The sequence below is a fragment of the Danio rerio genome, chromosome 16, assembly GCF_052040795.2.
Source record: "Danio rerio strain M-AB ecotype USA chromosome 16, GRCz13ab, whole genome shotgun sequence".
Classification (NCBI taxonomy): domain Eukaryota; kingdom Metazoa; phylum Chordata; class Actinopteri; order Cypriniformes; family Danionidae; genus Danio; species Danio rerio.
The window spans coordinates 32,957,172-32,973,916 of NC_141036.1; the positions used below are offsets into that span (position 1 = coordinate 32,957,172).

The following is a 16,745-nucleotide window of genomic DNA, read 5'->3' on the forward strand; positions in this document are numbered from 1 at the left end:
GGCAGTAGACAAAAATGTGCAGGGCAAAAATATTTATTGTGCTTAACCGCATGCAATATAAGAGTTTGTGTGTGTGTGTATTATATATGTGTGTGTACTATAAAAACAAAACTATATATATATTATTTTATTTGTTTTTTTTAAATCAAATGGATGTGATTTAATCATAATTAGTATTTGCCCAGCACATTTTTTGACCAATGGAAAGACAACAAAGAAAAAAAAACTTTTGTCATACTTCAATTGGCCACATTTTTGTTGTACTACACTATAAACTTGTGTCAATACAAAGTGAATTTTATTACATATTTTAAAAGGCAATTTTTTTCAAAATCAGTCATAAATATCTACTTCAGCATCATTTACACCACTGGGTATACAACACATTAACCTTATGTATATGAAGTTTTATTTATACTGCATACTGTATACTCTCAAGAGATTTGTTCCTTCATAATTTTCCTGATTATATAAAACAATTACTCAACAAAAAAGTGTGATTTCCTTTTTTTGCTGTTCTTGCAGTATATTCTGAAATAAGGAGTGATAATTGAATATAATTGAATACACACACACACACACACACACACACACACACACACACACACACACACACACACACACACACACACACACACACACACACACACACACACACACACACACACACACACACACACATATATATATATAAATAAATAAATAAATAAATATATTTATATTTATAATTTATTTATATATATATATATATATATATATATATATATATATATTTATGTATGTAAAATAAGTATATATATATATATATATATATATATATATATATAAATAAAAAAGAAACAAAAAATTTGACTTCATCCAGTGTTTAGATTTTTTTTGCAAGAAATGTATGCACATATTTAGCAAATATTCAATGAAATATGCATCATTTGCGTATTTAAACATTTTATAAAATGTACTATTGCAGTTCTTAACAGTCAATCAACTGCAAAAAGCGAAGTATAGTGAATACAACCCGATAAAGGTGTAGTTCACCCAAAAAAAAATTCTTCTGTCATCATTTACTCACCCTTCACTTGTTCTTAAAATATTGGTATTGGTATTGGTAAATAACTGGTCACTATTGAATTTTGGTGTTTGCTTCTCCTATATGGAAGTCAATGGCTACCGGTTTCCATCGTTCTTCCAAATATGTTTTTATGTTGAACACAAGATAGAATCTCAAACAAGTTTGGAACAAGTGAAGGTTGAGTAAACCGTGACAATTGTGTTTTTTGGACGAGCCATCCCTTCAGTATTTTACCCTATTCAACTGCAGCGTCTTGCCTTAAACCATTATGAACTGTACACAGACTGACATATGAAAGGCTTTACTCACCACTGTGTTCTCTTTCATGGACACCCCAGTTCCATTTGGCAGGTAGTAAAACACATTAGGTGGTTTTGGCAAAAGATCTCTGCAAGCAAATGTTCACATATGATGACTGTATCTTTATTAGTTGCTGATCAGACTCCAGACAGGAAATGACTTACTGGTTTTTCTCCAGGTCGAGGATATACAAGCTGCTTCCCACTTGTAAACCACACTGCAATCTGTCAGGGTGACCCTTCTGGAGAGAGAGAAAAAGAGAGAGAGATAGATTTCATGATAAAAAGAAAGAGATTACCCAAATAGTGTATTATATACAGATTCAACAAAGAATTTAGAAAGCGAACTTAGAGACTACATTAACAGTTTTGTAAATTACAGTGTTTAACTGTAATGTAAATTGTATTTTACTATAGGACTTTTATGCAGTATGTAACTGTATTTTAAAGTTGCATTTTGAAAATGACTATATTGGTTTGTACAACTGTTCTGTCTGGTTCTCGATTCTGAATGGCTGATAACCCTGCATATCAGCACTCGTACAGCCTGTTCTGCCTTGTGTGTTACTCAGCCCACATAGAATGACAGCAGATGAATAAACACTACAGTTTGGCAAATATTGCAGTTGTTGGACAACATAATGTAACTTTGAGGCTTTCTTAGGCAAGTTGTTTAGATTGCAACTATGCAGTTTATTTATATTATTTATAAGTCTAAATATTTATAATTTCGAAGATACAGCACGCCAGCATCCATCAGCCTGTAATACTGTGCAGAGCAAAGATGGTTGATGTTTACCATCCACAAGAAGGTGACAGAGACTGCACAATAAGATTTTTGAAAAAAAAAACATCATTATAAGGCGGGTAAGTAGGCATGGGGCGATAACCGTATTCAAGGTATACCGTGTTTGGACAAGTCAAGGTTTTATTAGTTAAATTCTTCTGTAATACCATTCCTAAGGTAGGTGTAATATTTTTTTGTTTACTTTTTTTGTTTTGTGTTTTAGGACAACAGTATCTCTAGTAGAAAAAAAATATCCAAATATGTCGTTTTAAATTGTAACAAAATCAAAATAAAATATATTATGTTCAAAGGGGAAAAAGGTTTTAGTTTTTTACCCAGACAATTAAAAAGAATATATTTTAGCACAATACTGTAAAACCGTGATATTTTTATCCAAGGTAATCATACCGTTAGAATCTTATACCGGCCCATGCCTACGGGTAAGTGACATTCTCAATCTCTTATGTTGTAGTGCTGTACTTATTCCATAGTAATTGTAGTGTATTGAGTGTGAGATGGGACTCACATATCAGGAATGTATGTATTTTGTGTTGGCAACACTTTGCAAAACCCTGAGTAACTTTTTGGTTGGCCATCTGTTTGTTTCTAATGAGTCTCCGGTTTTTAAGAGTATCTGGATGCAGCCTTTATGATGCAAACTGAGACTGCATATTTCAGAGATGCAATGTCAGACACAATCCACTTAATGGAGCTATAGTGACGTCACTGTGAGTGGTAGGGTTAGGGCCGGGGTTAGGTGAGCAAATTAAAAAGCATTGGATGCAGCTCAGATTGCACTGCACCAAGTCTGCAGCCAGACCCCTCTCCCTGTTTATTACTGCAGACTAGTTCAGGAAAAAGAAAGAAATTGATCTCAACAGTGATCTGGTAGTGTTTGCATTTGGCTTTTTTTTCCCAAATGATATTTAACAGAGCAAGGAAATTTTCACAGTATGTCTGATCATATTTTTTCTTTTGGAGAAATTTGTTTTATTTCGGCTAGAGTAAAAGCAGTTTTTAATTTTTTAAAAAACATTTTAAGGTCAAAATTTTTAGCCTCTTTTAGCTATATTTTTTTTCGATAGTCTACAGAACAAACCATCATTATACAATAGCTTTTAAATGTCACTTTAAGCTGTATAGAAGTGTCTTGAAAAATATCTACTAAAATATTAATTTCTGGCATCATGGCAAAGATCAAATAAATCAGTTATTAAAAATTTGTTATTAACACTATTATGTCTAAAAATGTGTTAAAAAACCTTCTCTCCGTTAAACAGAAATTGGGGAAAAAATAAACAGGGGAGCTAATAATTTAGAGGGGCTAATAATTCTGACTTCAACTGTATATTTGCACACTCATTACAGTATCTCCACAACAGTTTCCTTGTATAAGGTAAATATATTTCATTTGCTGCAAAAGCAAGAAATCTATGCAGGTTTGAGATAAGATAAAGACATTAAAGTTGAGTAAATGATCACAGATTTTTTTTCATTTGTCGCTTAAGCTGTCTGATTTTTATTGATATGAAAATACTAAATTGTACCAGAGGGTGGCAGTAAATGTCGAGGCATTAAAATTATATAATGAATGATTAAAATATTAATTTAATTCGGTAAAAAGGTCAATAATCAATAAAGTCTGTATGGCCCTGAGACACAATGGCACAGGGTTTTACTTGAATATGCATCATTATACTACTTATCCATTTTTTTATAGCAAATCTGTCATATTTTAAAAAAGTTTATATTCTTTTTTTTTTTTTTTTTGACATCTCTGGACTTAAATACAGTATATTAAATATATGGCGTGTAAATATGAGAAAGAATAAAGTTTCCACAATGATTTTTTTTCTTAAACTGACTTAATGAAGTGGTGAGCCATAATAAAAAAGCTGTTTTGTTCTCTTATTAAACATACTTAAAAAATGTACTATGTAAATGTAATGTTAATATAAATACAAATAGTCCACAAAAACTCATCTTGAATTGGTATCTGGAATTTTAAGGGCATATAACTGCATTCTGTAAGCTTCATCATGCGGCAAGTTGTCTGCCTGCATCAAATGGCATCAAGAGATTTGATTAGAAAAGTTGGGAAAACACATTATTATTAATATTTTCCCCATCATTAATTTAATAAACTTGTTAAAACAGAAAACCCAAATTCTAAAGAAATAATTTTATTAACCCTTAATCTAAAAGTGCCCTGTTTAGTTAAAAATATTATGTAAATACAAATTTACTATCAATAGTAAAAAAAAATGATTAAATTTAGATTATGCAGGAATCTACAAACATACCAATCACTGTTAATGCATGATTGGTATCGAATCACAGCATCAACACACTGCCAGAGGAAAAGATGGGTTCTCCAAAAGGATAAAACAGCATTTTAAGGCTAAAAACAGACTTCCCCCTCCTCCAGACTCTTTCTGTGCCTTTCTCTCATCTCACTTCCTATTCTGAGCACTTTTTCCTGCCATTCTATCACATCCCCTTGGCTCGCGCACACATTCAGCAGTCTGATGAAAAAGTAAAACCCCACTCAGCTTCCTGTTACACCACTGCTGCTGTTTCCTGCTTTTCTCTAATGTGCTAACGGGAACAGCTCCTTTTATTGACCCCTTTCTCCTAGCCAATAAAAGCCACCGTATCTGACCTCTCTCTGTAACCAACCATTCAGAACAGGGTTAACTGGACTCTAGTCAAAGCAATCGTCAATTTCATATGTTCTCATGATTATTTTTTTTCTGGAAGTCTAAGCCAGGTAAAATTATTTTATTTAACACTTTACAATGCCAGACAAGTGGTTAAATGTTAGTTAAGTTAGTTAATGTATTTACTAATGCAAATAAACAACGAATAATACATTTGTGAAAATAGATTATGGTGTTAATTATTTTGTTTTTCAAAAAAAATTTTTTTTATTTATATATATATATATATATATATATATATATATATATATATATATATATATATATATATATATATATATATATATATATATATATATATAAAATTGGCCTGATTGGATACTTTTTAAAGCCCTAATATTCTGTTTTGGAACTGTAAGACATTAAGACCTTTTAAAACCCAGCGGACATCCTTTTTTAAAACACAAATATGAACTTGTATGTTGTAAGTAATTTGCATGTAATTCTATGTAATATAATTCTGCATAGATCTCAGCAAGTTTTGAGTACTTGTATATATTGATGAATAATGCATAAAAGGACCAAGAATGTAAATTCCAAAAGTAAACACGGCCATTTTCATTTCACATCTCAAGTACAAGACGGTGCTGAAATCCAGCGTTTTAAATGCAAATGGATGTTGAATTTCTTACAGCTCAGATCTCATTCAGCCTCGATTAAAAAAACACAAATGACCTTCAAGATACTGTGTTACTGTGGTGATGCACACAGTTTCTTCAAAAGGCCATGAGACTGACATCACACAGACTAACCAACATCTGCAGTCATTTACCAAGCTGCACAACACACCCAAACATACACTTCAACAGCGAATTCAGCCATCAGATACCGTTCCAGCATTGTTCAGGTTTCCTACAAAATCATAGGCATCTAAATTGAAGGCCATGCATTTATTGGTATCAGATGCTACTGGTTAGTGGCTTGCCTTCACTATGAACTCTTGGGAACAGACTAGACTTGGGAACAGTTCACATGGAATGGGTGGATCACATGATTCAGAGCAACCAGGGCTAAGGCAGACTGGTAACTGAGGGAAAGGTGAAAATGAGGAGTTTTGTATGTATGAACTTTGCTGTTATACGATGAACATCTCCAGCATACAATGTTTATTACCAAGTCATTCAACAAAACTAGCAAGTTTTCTTTTATTGAGTGTCTTCGTTGTGCGTCTTTAATATTATGTTAATAGTCATGAGTGTGTGAACGAGTCCCATACTCCATTCCATTTTTATTTTGTTTATTTATTATTTATTTATTTTGGATTGGGTTAATAATACTTTCACTTAACCTTTAATACATCTACAGTCTTTTGCATTTTTTATAGATTTTTAAAGTTTGTATTATGCATATTATTATCCAGCAGCTAGCTGGAACTCTCACATGGTTGCCTACTGAAGCTAAGCAGGACTGCTCCCGGTCAGTAGCTGGATGGGAGACCACTTGGGGAAGCTAGGTTGCTGCCGGTTCTGGTGTTAGTGAGACCAGCAGTGGGTGCTCAACCTGCGGTCTGTGAGGGTCCTAACACCCCAGTATATTGAATGGGACTCTATACTGCTCAGCTTTTGGATGAGACATTAAATCGAGGTCCTGACTCTCTGTGGTCGTTAAAAATCCCAGGATCAGGGGCGCCTCCAAGGGGTGGCCAGGGGGGCCACGGCCACCCCTCGGTAAACTCTGGCCACCCCTGTGGCCACCCCAATATAATTTTGCGGTTGACATTATTGATTTAAATGAACTCATAAATTCCCAATATTTAGATAAATAAATAAATAAAATGCAGTCACTTAATTATTGTTGGTGTTACTGACGTAGCTCTCCCCCTCTGGTTCAATGCTGGTGAAAGCAAACTGACGCATGCGCGCGGAAAACCATTCCCGCGCGCCTCACGCACTCCTGTGTGAATCCCGGTTGGTTGTTTGCATGCACGCCGACATAATAGGCACCGCTCATGCGCCGTGAAACCGGAGTAACAGCCTTTTGTGCAGAGGTGTCGGCACGCAGCGAGTTTTGAAAGTCGTTTAAAGTTTATATAATATGATGATGATGATGATGATGATGCTACTTTCACTAAACATGCCTTTAAAGCAGAAAGGAGGGATAATGAGTCAGGGAGGTAAGACTTCATAACATGATTTCTCAGCCATGATCTGGTCTAAGATCACAGATAATTCTATAATACATTTTTTGTATTCTTTAGAATTGTCATAATTAATTTTCATGCAAAAGGTTTCTTAAGTGATGTTGGCATATCACTCCAGTTGTTGTTTTCCAGTAATATTTAGGACTGATTTCTGTTATTTATTTAGAATAATAATTGTATATTAATATTAATTGTATTTATTTAGAATAAATATAAATAAATTGTTATATTTATTGAATAACAAATCTAACAATTCAAGAGAGGTGGGGGTGTATAGGGTGGTTCGCCCAGGGTGTCATTTAAACTACAACCACCACTACCCTCCCTGATCGTTGTTGACAGCACGCACACACCTTCAATAGACAGCAATGGCTATTTAATATTTACCTTAAGCTACAGTATATCAATAGAAGAAGCTGCATTAATAAAATGGTTCAAAAAGCAATATGGATAAATAATATTATTAGTTATAGTGAGTGTGTATAGTAATGCCTTTTGTTCAGTTTGTTCATTTGTTTGGGTAATTAATAAACTCATTATTCTTTCATTCATTTTCTTTTCGGCTTAGTCCCTTTATTAATCCAGGGTCACCACAGCAGAATGAACCGCCAACTTATCTAGCACATTTTTACACAGCGGATGCCCTTCCAGCTGCAACCCATCTCTGGGAATAATAAACTCATTAATCTTCATTAATTTTAGACATGACATATCTCGTATGATGTACAATAAAGGCACGTAAAAAAAGAAGTTATTTATACAGTATATGAAAAGTGTTTTTAAAATAAACATAGATTTTTATTTGGTTTGCACATGTACTTGCTGAATTATTTCAAAGAATAAATTGCAATATTTCAAGTAGAATTAATTAAATGAATAAAAACTACATTATTTCATTTACCAGAAACAAAAATATAACATTACACTGAATTCATTATTTTTTGTGTGTGCCACCCCAAGATTTGGTGCGGCCTCTTCTGGCCACCCCTAAGAAAATTTTCTGGGGGCGCCACTGCCCAGGATTTCCTTTGAAAAAGAGTAGGGGTTTCACCCTAGATTCCTGGCCAAATTTTCCCATTGGCCCCAGTTCATCATGGCCTCCTAACCATTCTCATATCATTATTGGCTTCATCACCCTGTCTCCTCTCCACCAATCAGCTGGTGTGTGGCGTGCATTCTAGCGCAATATGGCTGCCATCTTGTCATCCTGGTGGATGCTGCACACTAGTGGTGGATAAGATTTCCCCAAATGCGAAAAGCGCTTTGAGTGTCCAGAAAAGCACTATATAAATGTAAGGATTTATTATTATATATATCATATCATTGATATTGTTTGTTTTAGTATGTTTCTGTCATTTACTCTTAAGTTTAACCGGCCAGTTTGCCCTTTTTAATTGTTGTTTTTATTATTATTATTATTATTATTATTATTATTATTTCACAACTCTCTGTATTCCTGTATTTTGGTTATTACATGTATTTTCTTTTTATGCTCACTGTGGTATGCTGATTGTCTATTTTTTTGTGTTCACACAACTTCCAAAAAAAGTATTGGATAAGTTGGTGGTTCTTCCGCTGTGGTGACCACAGATTAATAAAGGGACTAAACCAAAAAGAAAATGAATGAATGATTGATTGAAACATGATTTGTCCCCTGAACCAAATATGAGTTTTCAGCATTATTATTACAGTTCTTCAAAAACTAATACACCTTTCCAAACATTGCACCAATGACTTTTCAAAAATGTTAAAACATTTTAAATAATTTTTTACCTTTTAAATTTTTTTTTATCTTTTTAATCTTTCTGCCTTAAAAAACTGTATTCTGTGTTATTTTTTTATTAACAGTATACTGTATTTAACAGGTCAAGTTTACTAGAAATATTAGAGTAAAAACTGGGACGTCAGGGACGTTTTATTTAATTTAACCCCATTTTAGTTGCTGAAAATAAAATGTAACAAACTAAATATAAAACTAGAGGGTATAATGAAAACATAAATTTTTTTTTATAAAATTAAAACATACAGTAAATGCTTATGTGTATGTTTAAAGCTGCATATTAAGGGTAATATTGTTCTAAATAATGCTCTGTGTACTCTAAATGCCTGTATAGGTCAAACATTTTCATTTATAAGACCTCAATGTACTACTAGGATCCACATGTATTAGATTGGATTTGTATAAAACATTTGCTAGAGTAATTGTTGGTTCATTTCGCTTTGGCAACCACTAATAAATCAAAGAATGGAAAATTAATGAATGAATATGTGTTTTGGGTACGACGGTGTATTAGTTAATGTATTTACTAACATGAACAAATAATGAACAATACATTAATTACAGAATTTATTCATTGTTGTTAACATTAGTTGATGGAAATAAAGTTGTTCCTTGTTAGTTTGTGACATTGCATTAACTAATGTTTACAAATATGGATGTGGATTTTATTAATGCATTAATAAATGTTAAAATATGATTAATAAATGCTGTACAACTACTGTTCATGCTAGTAAATACATTAACTAATCAAAGCTTACTTTAAAGTGTGACTATGTTTTGTTTTTTACTCAATTCAAACATTTTAAAATGAACGATTACGCAATAATAATCTTAATGATCCACTCATTGATCTGGTGGTTCTCTAAATAACTTCAGAAAAATCCTGTAAAATGCCACTTTTTAATAAGGTTTCTAATTCTTTTTAATGGTTTCATTGTGTTCGTTTTAAAGCCTGAACCTCTCAGTTCACATGAGGATTAACAGCATTAAATGAGCCTATTGTGTTCTCCAGAGGAAATAAAGTCATACAGGTTTGGATCGACATGAGGGCGAGCACATTTTCTGTTGAACCACTTCATCAACCGCTACATTGCTGAACACTCATTTCTGATTCCCCTCTCTCTTTCTTTCTCTACCTCAGCCTAATTCTTCTCCTCTTTCCCCATCTATTCAGCTCTCTCTCTCTCTCTCTCTCTCTCTCTCTTTCTGCCCTTCTCTGGTTCAGTGTGAGGTAATGTCCCTGAGCACATGCTGTAAGCAGCTCAATGAGCTCAGCAGTAGATGAATGCTGGGTGCGGTACTTTTACTGAGGCTAGCAGAGGGTGAAGCAGAAAAAAAATAAAAGAGTGTGAGGAAAGGGGGAATGGGTGGAGGTTTGAACAAGAACTCATGGTTTGCCTCTGACTTAACTGCTCAATTGGGTTTACATTTTACTGTTATTAATATTAATTTCTTAAAGATTTCAGTTTGTTTGTTTTAATTTTGGCAGCCTTTATTATGATAGGACAGCAAATATATCTACAATAAAAGAAGAGGGAGAGAGAGGGGGATGGGATTGGGAAAGGCAGGGTTTCTGCAGGTTTCATCAAGTCAGATTAAAGACTTCTTTAAGACCCTTTTAAGACCGTTATGGATGAAATTTTAGGCTTATATGGGGCTAAACATTAAGGATTTTCTGTAATGGCCTGGTTGGGCCAATAAAACATAAACAAAAAATCAAATGTAGTTACATCTTATCCACATATTTAATATGTCAAAACAACAAAACTCTAGTTCAGAAAAGCCCAAAGTAGGACCCATGGGCCAAAGTTGGTCCATTGTAATCTTAGATTTGGCCCACCATCCGATCTGAAAGGAGAATGAGAATGATGGAGAGGTTTGGGGCTAATGCCTTTAACACAGAGATCGTCAATTCTAATTTGACATAACCTTTTTTTGTTTGTCTTATTGCTTTTTATTTTTTTTATTTAGAGCAAACTGAAATGAAATGTTTCAATTAAATGTTGTAAATGAACTTTATTTTATTTAAAAATGTAAATTGCAAAGAAAAATGCATAGAGGACTATGTTGAAGACATTGGTGAGCAAATCAAGGCAAAAACTAGTGTAATTCTGTTATAATTCAGGTGTTTTTTTACTGTAATAAGCTCATTATAACATGTAAAAAATACTGTATTAGTTAATATAAAGTAATGGTTTCCATTCATTGTTAAACATGAATAAATTAGGAAATTACACATGGCAAATATTTACCTTGGGCCAACTAGCCTCGATCAAGTTTGGTTCTTAGCCCTTCATAAGAAAAAGATAGGGCACCCCTGCTCTAGTTGTATAAACTTTTTATTTTCAATATATATATATATATATATATATATATATATATATATATATATATATATATATATATATATATATATATATATATATATATATATATATATATATATATATATATATATATATATATATAGACACACACACACACACACACACACACACACACAAACACACACACACACACATTTTTTTTTAAAGACAAGTTTAACATTGTTGAAAGTATATTTATTATGAAAGAAATTACATGAAATATTCAAAAATGTATATTTGTATATTTGTTTGCTTTTGGTCCAAATTAATTGAGTATTTCTCCTATTCAACCTAATGCATTTCTGCTCTATGCCTTTTTATAAGTCTTATGTCCACTCACACTTACTTCTGTAAATGTTTTTTTGTGTCAATGGAAGATATGTAAAGGGATATATTGATGTTATAACTATAGGAAATTGTGTAATTGTTTTTAGTTTTCATTAGGGAATTTATTTAAGATGTCTTAAATGTCTAAGAGCAGTTGTGAAATAAACACATCTCTGCAATAAAAATGTTTTTGTTTGTTTACTGCCATAAGAGTAACGTATTAATATTAGATAAAACATATTACATTATAATAACAACTTTGTGAATTAATATAAGACAATAGAAAAAAAAACTTTAAGTTTTACTTTAAAAACATTTATTGTGATAGTTCACTTTGATTCCTGAAGATTTCTGAAATGATTTCAATATTGAATCTCACAGCAAAGATGTAAGCATTCTTCATTTGAAGGTAAAACGAAATTTGAAGCACATAAGTATTTTCCAATGTTTTCCGTATTAGCAAACATTAAAGCCATAATGTTTGCTAATATGGAAAATTTTCATCACATTTGGAAGAAAATATAAATAAGTGCTCCTTGCTTTCCTTATATTAATGAAATAAAATGACAATTAAAGCAATGAGAAATCAGCTAATCAAAAAAAAGTGTCTGATAACACTGATGTGGATGTTTGCACAAACTTGATTGATTTCAGCTGTAAATGGTTGATTAGCACAATACATGATGGGATGTGTACTCCGGGTGAAGGGCTGGTGGAGTGTACACATAGCTGGGGTGTACTTTCATGAGGCTGATGGGTACTCCAGCAAATTATTTGGTAGGTGAATGAATACAGCTTATTTTTATAGTTTACTCAAAATCAAAAAGTCTGTCAGAGCCTAGTGGTACTGCGCACCGACAAATAGTACAGAAGTGCTCACGGTGACCCGAGTTCGATTCCCAGTTCAAGGTCCTTTGTCGATCCTTCCCCTCTCTTTGCATTTAATGCTTTGCTAAAGGTGAAAACCTCTAAAAAATAATCATAAAAAAAACAAAACAACAAAAAAAGAAAATTCTGCCAGTTTACTCATCTGCCACTTGTTCCAAACAAGAGTTTCTTTCTACTGCTGAACACAAAGGAAGACTGTAAGAATAGTTGACTTCACTTAAAAAGTAAGCAAGCCAGTTGCCCTAAAACTAAAAAAAAACTATGTGTGTAATTAAAAAAATCAAATCAACATAACAGTTTCAAGTTACAATTTAACGGGTTAGTTACGGGTTTACTCACTTTTTTTAAACTAAAGTCAGCTTGTCGCATTTAAGACAATAAATTTATTCACTTATAAGTAAAGGAACTAATCGCTTTTTACAGTGAAGGTCTCCTGAAGAATGTTGGGGGGGAAAAAACAGCCACTGACTTCCATTCTATTAAGGATGTCGATGTCTGCCTTTCACCAACATTCTTCAGAATATCATGTTATGTGTTCAACAGAAAAAGCGAACTCATGAAAGTTTAGAACCAATCGAGTGTCTGTAATTTATAATAAAATTGTATTTTTTTTTTTTAGATGAAGTACGCCTCTAAGCAATAAAGACAATTTTCAGTAGTTAGCTTGAAATGAACACTTTATCTAATTGCTGTTTTATTTTGATCTAGTTTGTGGGTGGTGGATGGTTTGAGGACACTGATTATAATCAACACACTGTATTCATTGACACACACAAAAACAAACACACACACACACACACACACACACACACACACACACACACACACACACACACACACACACACACACACACACACACACACAAATCATCACCCGCCTTTCCTTTCCACGGCAAAACATGCTAAAAACAGCCCATGTTTGCCTCGGTTTCTGTGATTCAGCCAGGCAACAGAGGGGCTGCTTTACAGTGTGTGACAAAATAAATGAATCAGCTTGTAACCCAGAGACCATTTCACAATGTCAGTGGTAAAAAAAAGAGATTATGGCATGAAAGAATGAATGAGACAGTGAATGAGTAATTAAAGGTTAAGAGAGGGAGGTGGGATTGTGTCCGTATCTGTCCCATCCTGGAGGAAGAATGTAGGTGTGTTGACATATTCGGCTGGAAACTTCCTGACATAAAGCATGATCTGAGAGCAGGGGAACTAGAGGCAACATTAAGGGGACGGACACTTCCTGTGCAGCTGAGAGCAGCTCTGAAGTCATGTCCTGCCAAATTCCCCCATTCCTCAGTCCGCACACGCGCGCACACACACACTTTCTATAACTAGTTTCCATTATGAGTAATGAATTCCATCCACATAAGCATAAATTATGTGTCTTACTCGATTAAACATCGCATCTTAAAAGGCGCCTATGATGAAAATCAACTTCTATAAGCTATTTGGACAGAACTTTCTCTATAGTGTGTCCACTGTCATATTGGAGTGATATAAACCCAACAAGTTTCTTTTTTTTTTACTAGGACCCAAATCTCAGTGATTCTGAGTGTGGTTTTTCCTGCCCACCGAGTGGATTGACAGGTGCAATGTTTCTATAATTACATGTATACTAGAGCTGCAGGATTCTGGCTAAAATGAGAATCGCGATTTTTTTGCTTAAAATAAAGATCACAATTTTCTCAAGATTTTGTAGATGTAAAACAAAGCTTAAAATAAGATTATTGTTTTTTTCTCAAACGTGGTAAAACAACAATATTAATATTATGTGTAGGTATACTGGTTTCTATAAATAATTCTATTCTACTTATAATAACTCTGATGTTGAATTATGTTTGAGATATATGCTTGCAAATTGTCATTGACAACATTTTTAGACAGTTCACTGGTAAAATCAACAATATAAAAAAGAAAAAAGAAAGAAAAAACTTATCAAATGCTTGTCGCAGTCATAACTCTAAAATGCGATATGATTATTTAAATGATGTGCACGCTTTCGGTTTCATTTTCACTGCTAAGTGCTGTTTATACTTCGCGCTCGGCTCTCAAACGTTCACTCTGTGCCACAAACTAAATATTATTTACAACTTTATTACCTGTTACTCAGGTATGCAGGTTGGCATTAAAAAATAGCATTATTAGGTGAATTATACCTTATAAATACAGTATGTGACTCTTTTAACATCATTCGGCGGTGTCCTTGTAGCTGAGCTACGTGTGTGAAACAATAAAAGACTTGTGCGGCCGCCTTTGCTTCCCTCCTGAACTTGAAAATGTAATTGATAGAATTGTAAAAATTCTGGATTAAGATTGTCTAGGGGTTCGAATCAAGATCGCGATTTTTTTTTTCGATTAATTGTGCAGCTCTAATGTTTACACATGTTAACAGAACTTTTTTTTTCAAATAAACTGAGATAAAATATTTGATCCAACTCTCTGTGTTTTTAATAAGCTGTATAAGTTTAAAATGTTTTTAAAACAGACCATCTTTGTAATAATGACAGTGAAATCTCTATTTAATTCTTAACCGTTGTAATCACCACGGCCACATGGTGTCAGTAAACGCTAATATGTGTGTGTACTGCAAACGGCATTTGTGTGAGACTCATCATTTCAGAAAGGCTTTTCAAATTCCACCACAAATACATCGAATAACCTTGCTTGGTATTTTTGACTAGTGACCTTATTTCAGCTTTATCCGTGTCTGTCTCTATCACTGACTGACTTTAATCTGATGTAACACAAGAGAAGAAAACACGCAAGTGGGAACAGTAGGCGGGTAGGAGCGGCTCATTTGCATTTAAAGATACAGGCTACAAAAACAGCTACAATGTACTCAGACACCTAAATGCTACACAGGCTCATTCTGAAAACGTAGTTCCGTGGACATTTCTGGAGACCGTTTATTACATAGCCGGAGGTATGGCTGCATTTAATTTTTTTAGAGAATGCTATGGGGCGGTATGACGCGGTTCCTTTTCGCGCTTACCGGCTGACCGCTTACCTCCGTGTGAAGGGCTTTCCCGCCGCAACCAGTTTGTCCAATTAGCTTGTCGTGTGCATCTTGAGTGCGCGGACTTGAGATGCAGAGAGGAGTTGACTACGACAATGACCCAAGTTTGATTACCGGCTCAAGGTCCTTTGCCGATCCTTCCCCTCTCTCTGCTTCCAATGCTTTCCTGTCTGAAATCTTTACAATCCTATCATGATAAAAGGTGAAAAACCCCTAAAAAATAATGATAAAAAGAGAATATGGTAAAATCCGAAAACGTGGTAAAATTCAGACGATGGCTTTTCTTTTTCCGGACAACTTTTGTAAAGCTTTGGTTGGGTTTAGGGAAGTAAGTGAGTGGGCGGGTCAATCGGTAAAATTGGTTGGGTTCAGGGAAGGAGGAGGATGGGTCAGTCGATTGGCCGGTCGCCCAGTCAATCAGTCAGTCAGACAGACAGACGGTCAGTCGACAGCAGCCTCTGATGGGTTTACGCAAGAACAGCGCAAGATTGGCACTTCGTGTAAAACATTTGAAATGCGAAAAAGTGCACACAGCAGCCTCTCATGGATTTGCGAAAACAAAAACTGCAAAAATACGCACCTCCCGGGACGTATTTCCCGGTCTCCAGAAACGTCCACGGGATTACATTTTTAGAATGAGCCTGGGTTGCCCAATGGGCAGATTCCGGAGGCAATAATAAATAATCTGATGGTTATTTTGAGCTGAAACTTTACAGACACCAAAAGGCTTAATCTTACATCTGGTAAAAGAGGTAAAATAGGTGCCCTTTAAGATTAAAAGATTGTTTACTGCTAAATGTCAAATCTGTCTACCTTTTTTCTTCTGCTTAACACAAAATTAGTTATTTTAAACACTTTTGGAAGCCTGTAGTATTTGACATACATGGTAAGAATAAATATAATATCAATGGCTACTTACTTTAAAATATCTTCTATGTTTAAGTGAAAAAAGAAACAAACAATCATGGAAACCAATGAGGGTGAGTAAATTCTGATACATCTTTTTGAGGGTAAAAATGTATTCCTTTGTTTTGTTGTTATTTGACAGTACAAAAACATACCTGTAAAACATCGCTCAGACTTCTCCTAACTCCATCAACAAAAGCAAACGGCCTTGTCATTGCCAGAGGCTTCTGTTCTCTTCTATGATTTGTGACTGTTGAAAGAGACAGACAACTTTAGTTCTTTAAACTTACTAATATGAAGCAACAGTACAATCAAGAGTCACCAAAATATGTACATTTACAGGGCTCTTTTCAATCACTTTTGGCATCTTAAAAAGGAAAGTTCACTCAAAAAGTAAATTCTGAAATCATTTACTCACACTCAGCAGGTTCCAAAGACACATACATATTT

The 16,745-nt window shown here is 34.0% G+C and overlaps 1 protein-coding gene across 14 annotated transcripts in view; it reads right to left on the bottom strand.

The window, feature by feature from the left end:
* The window catches only part of adam15 (ADAM metallopeptidase domain 15), a 48,893-nt gene that overhangs the window by 28,135 nt on the left and 4,013 nt on the right, over window positions 1–16,745 (bottom strand). For all 14 annotated transcript variants that reach the window (XR_015511504.1, XM_087287163.1, XM_087287159.1 and 11 more), the window contains exons 2-4: window positions 16,451–16,545; window positions 1,534–1,610; window positions 1,379–1,457 (exon numbers count right to left, since the gene is read on the bottom strand). Coding sequence is in view for 13 of the 14 variants with exons in the window: in XM_087287163.1 (XP_087143289.1) it covers window positions 1,379–1,457; window positions 1,534–1,610; window positions 16,451–16,545 (251 nt within the window). In the remaining variant the exon portion in view is untranslated. The remainder of the gene's footprint in view (window positions 1–1,378; window positions 1,458–1,533; window positions 1,611–16,450; window positions 16,546–16,745) is intronic.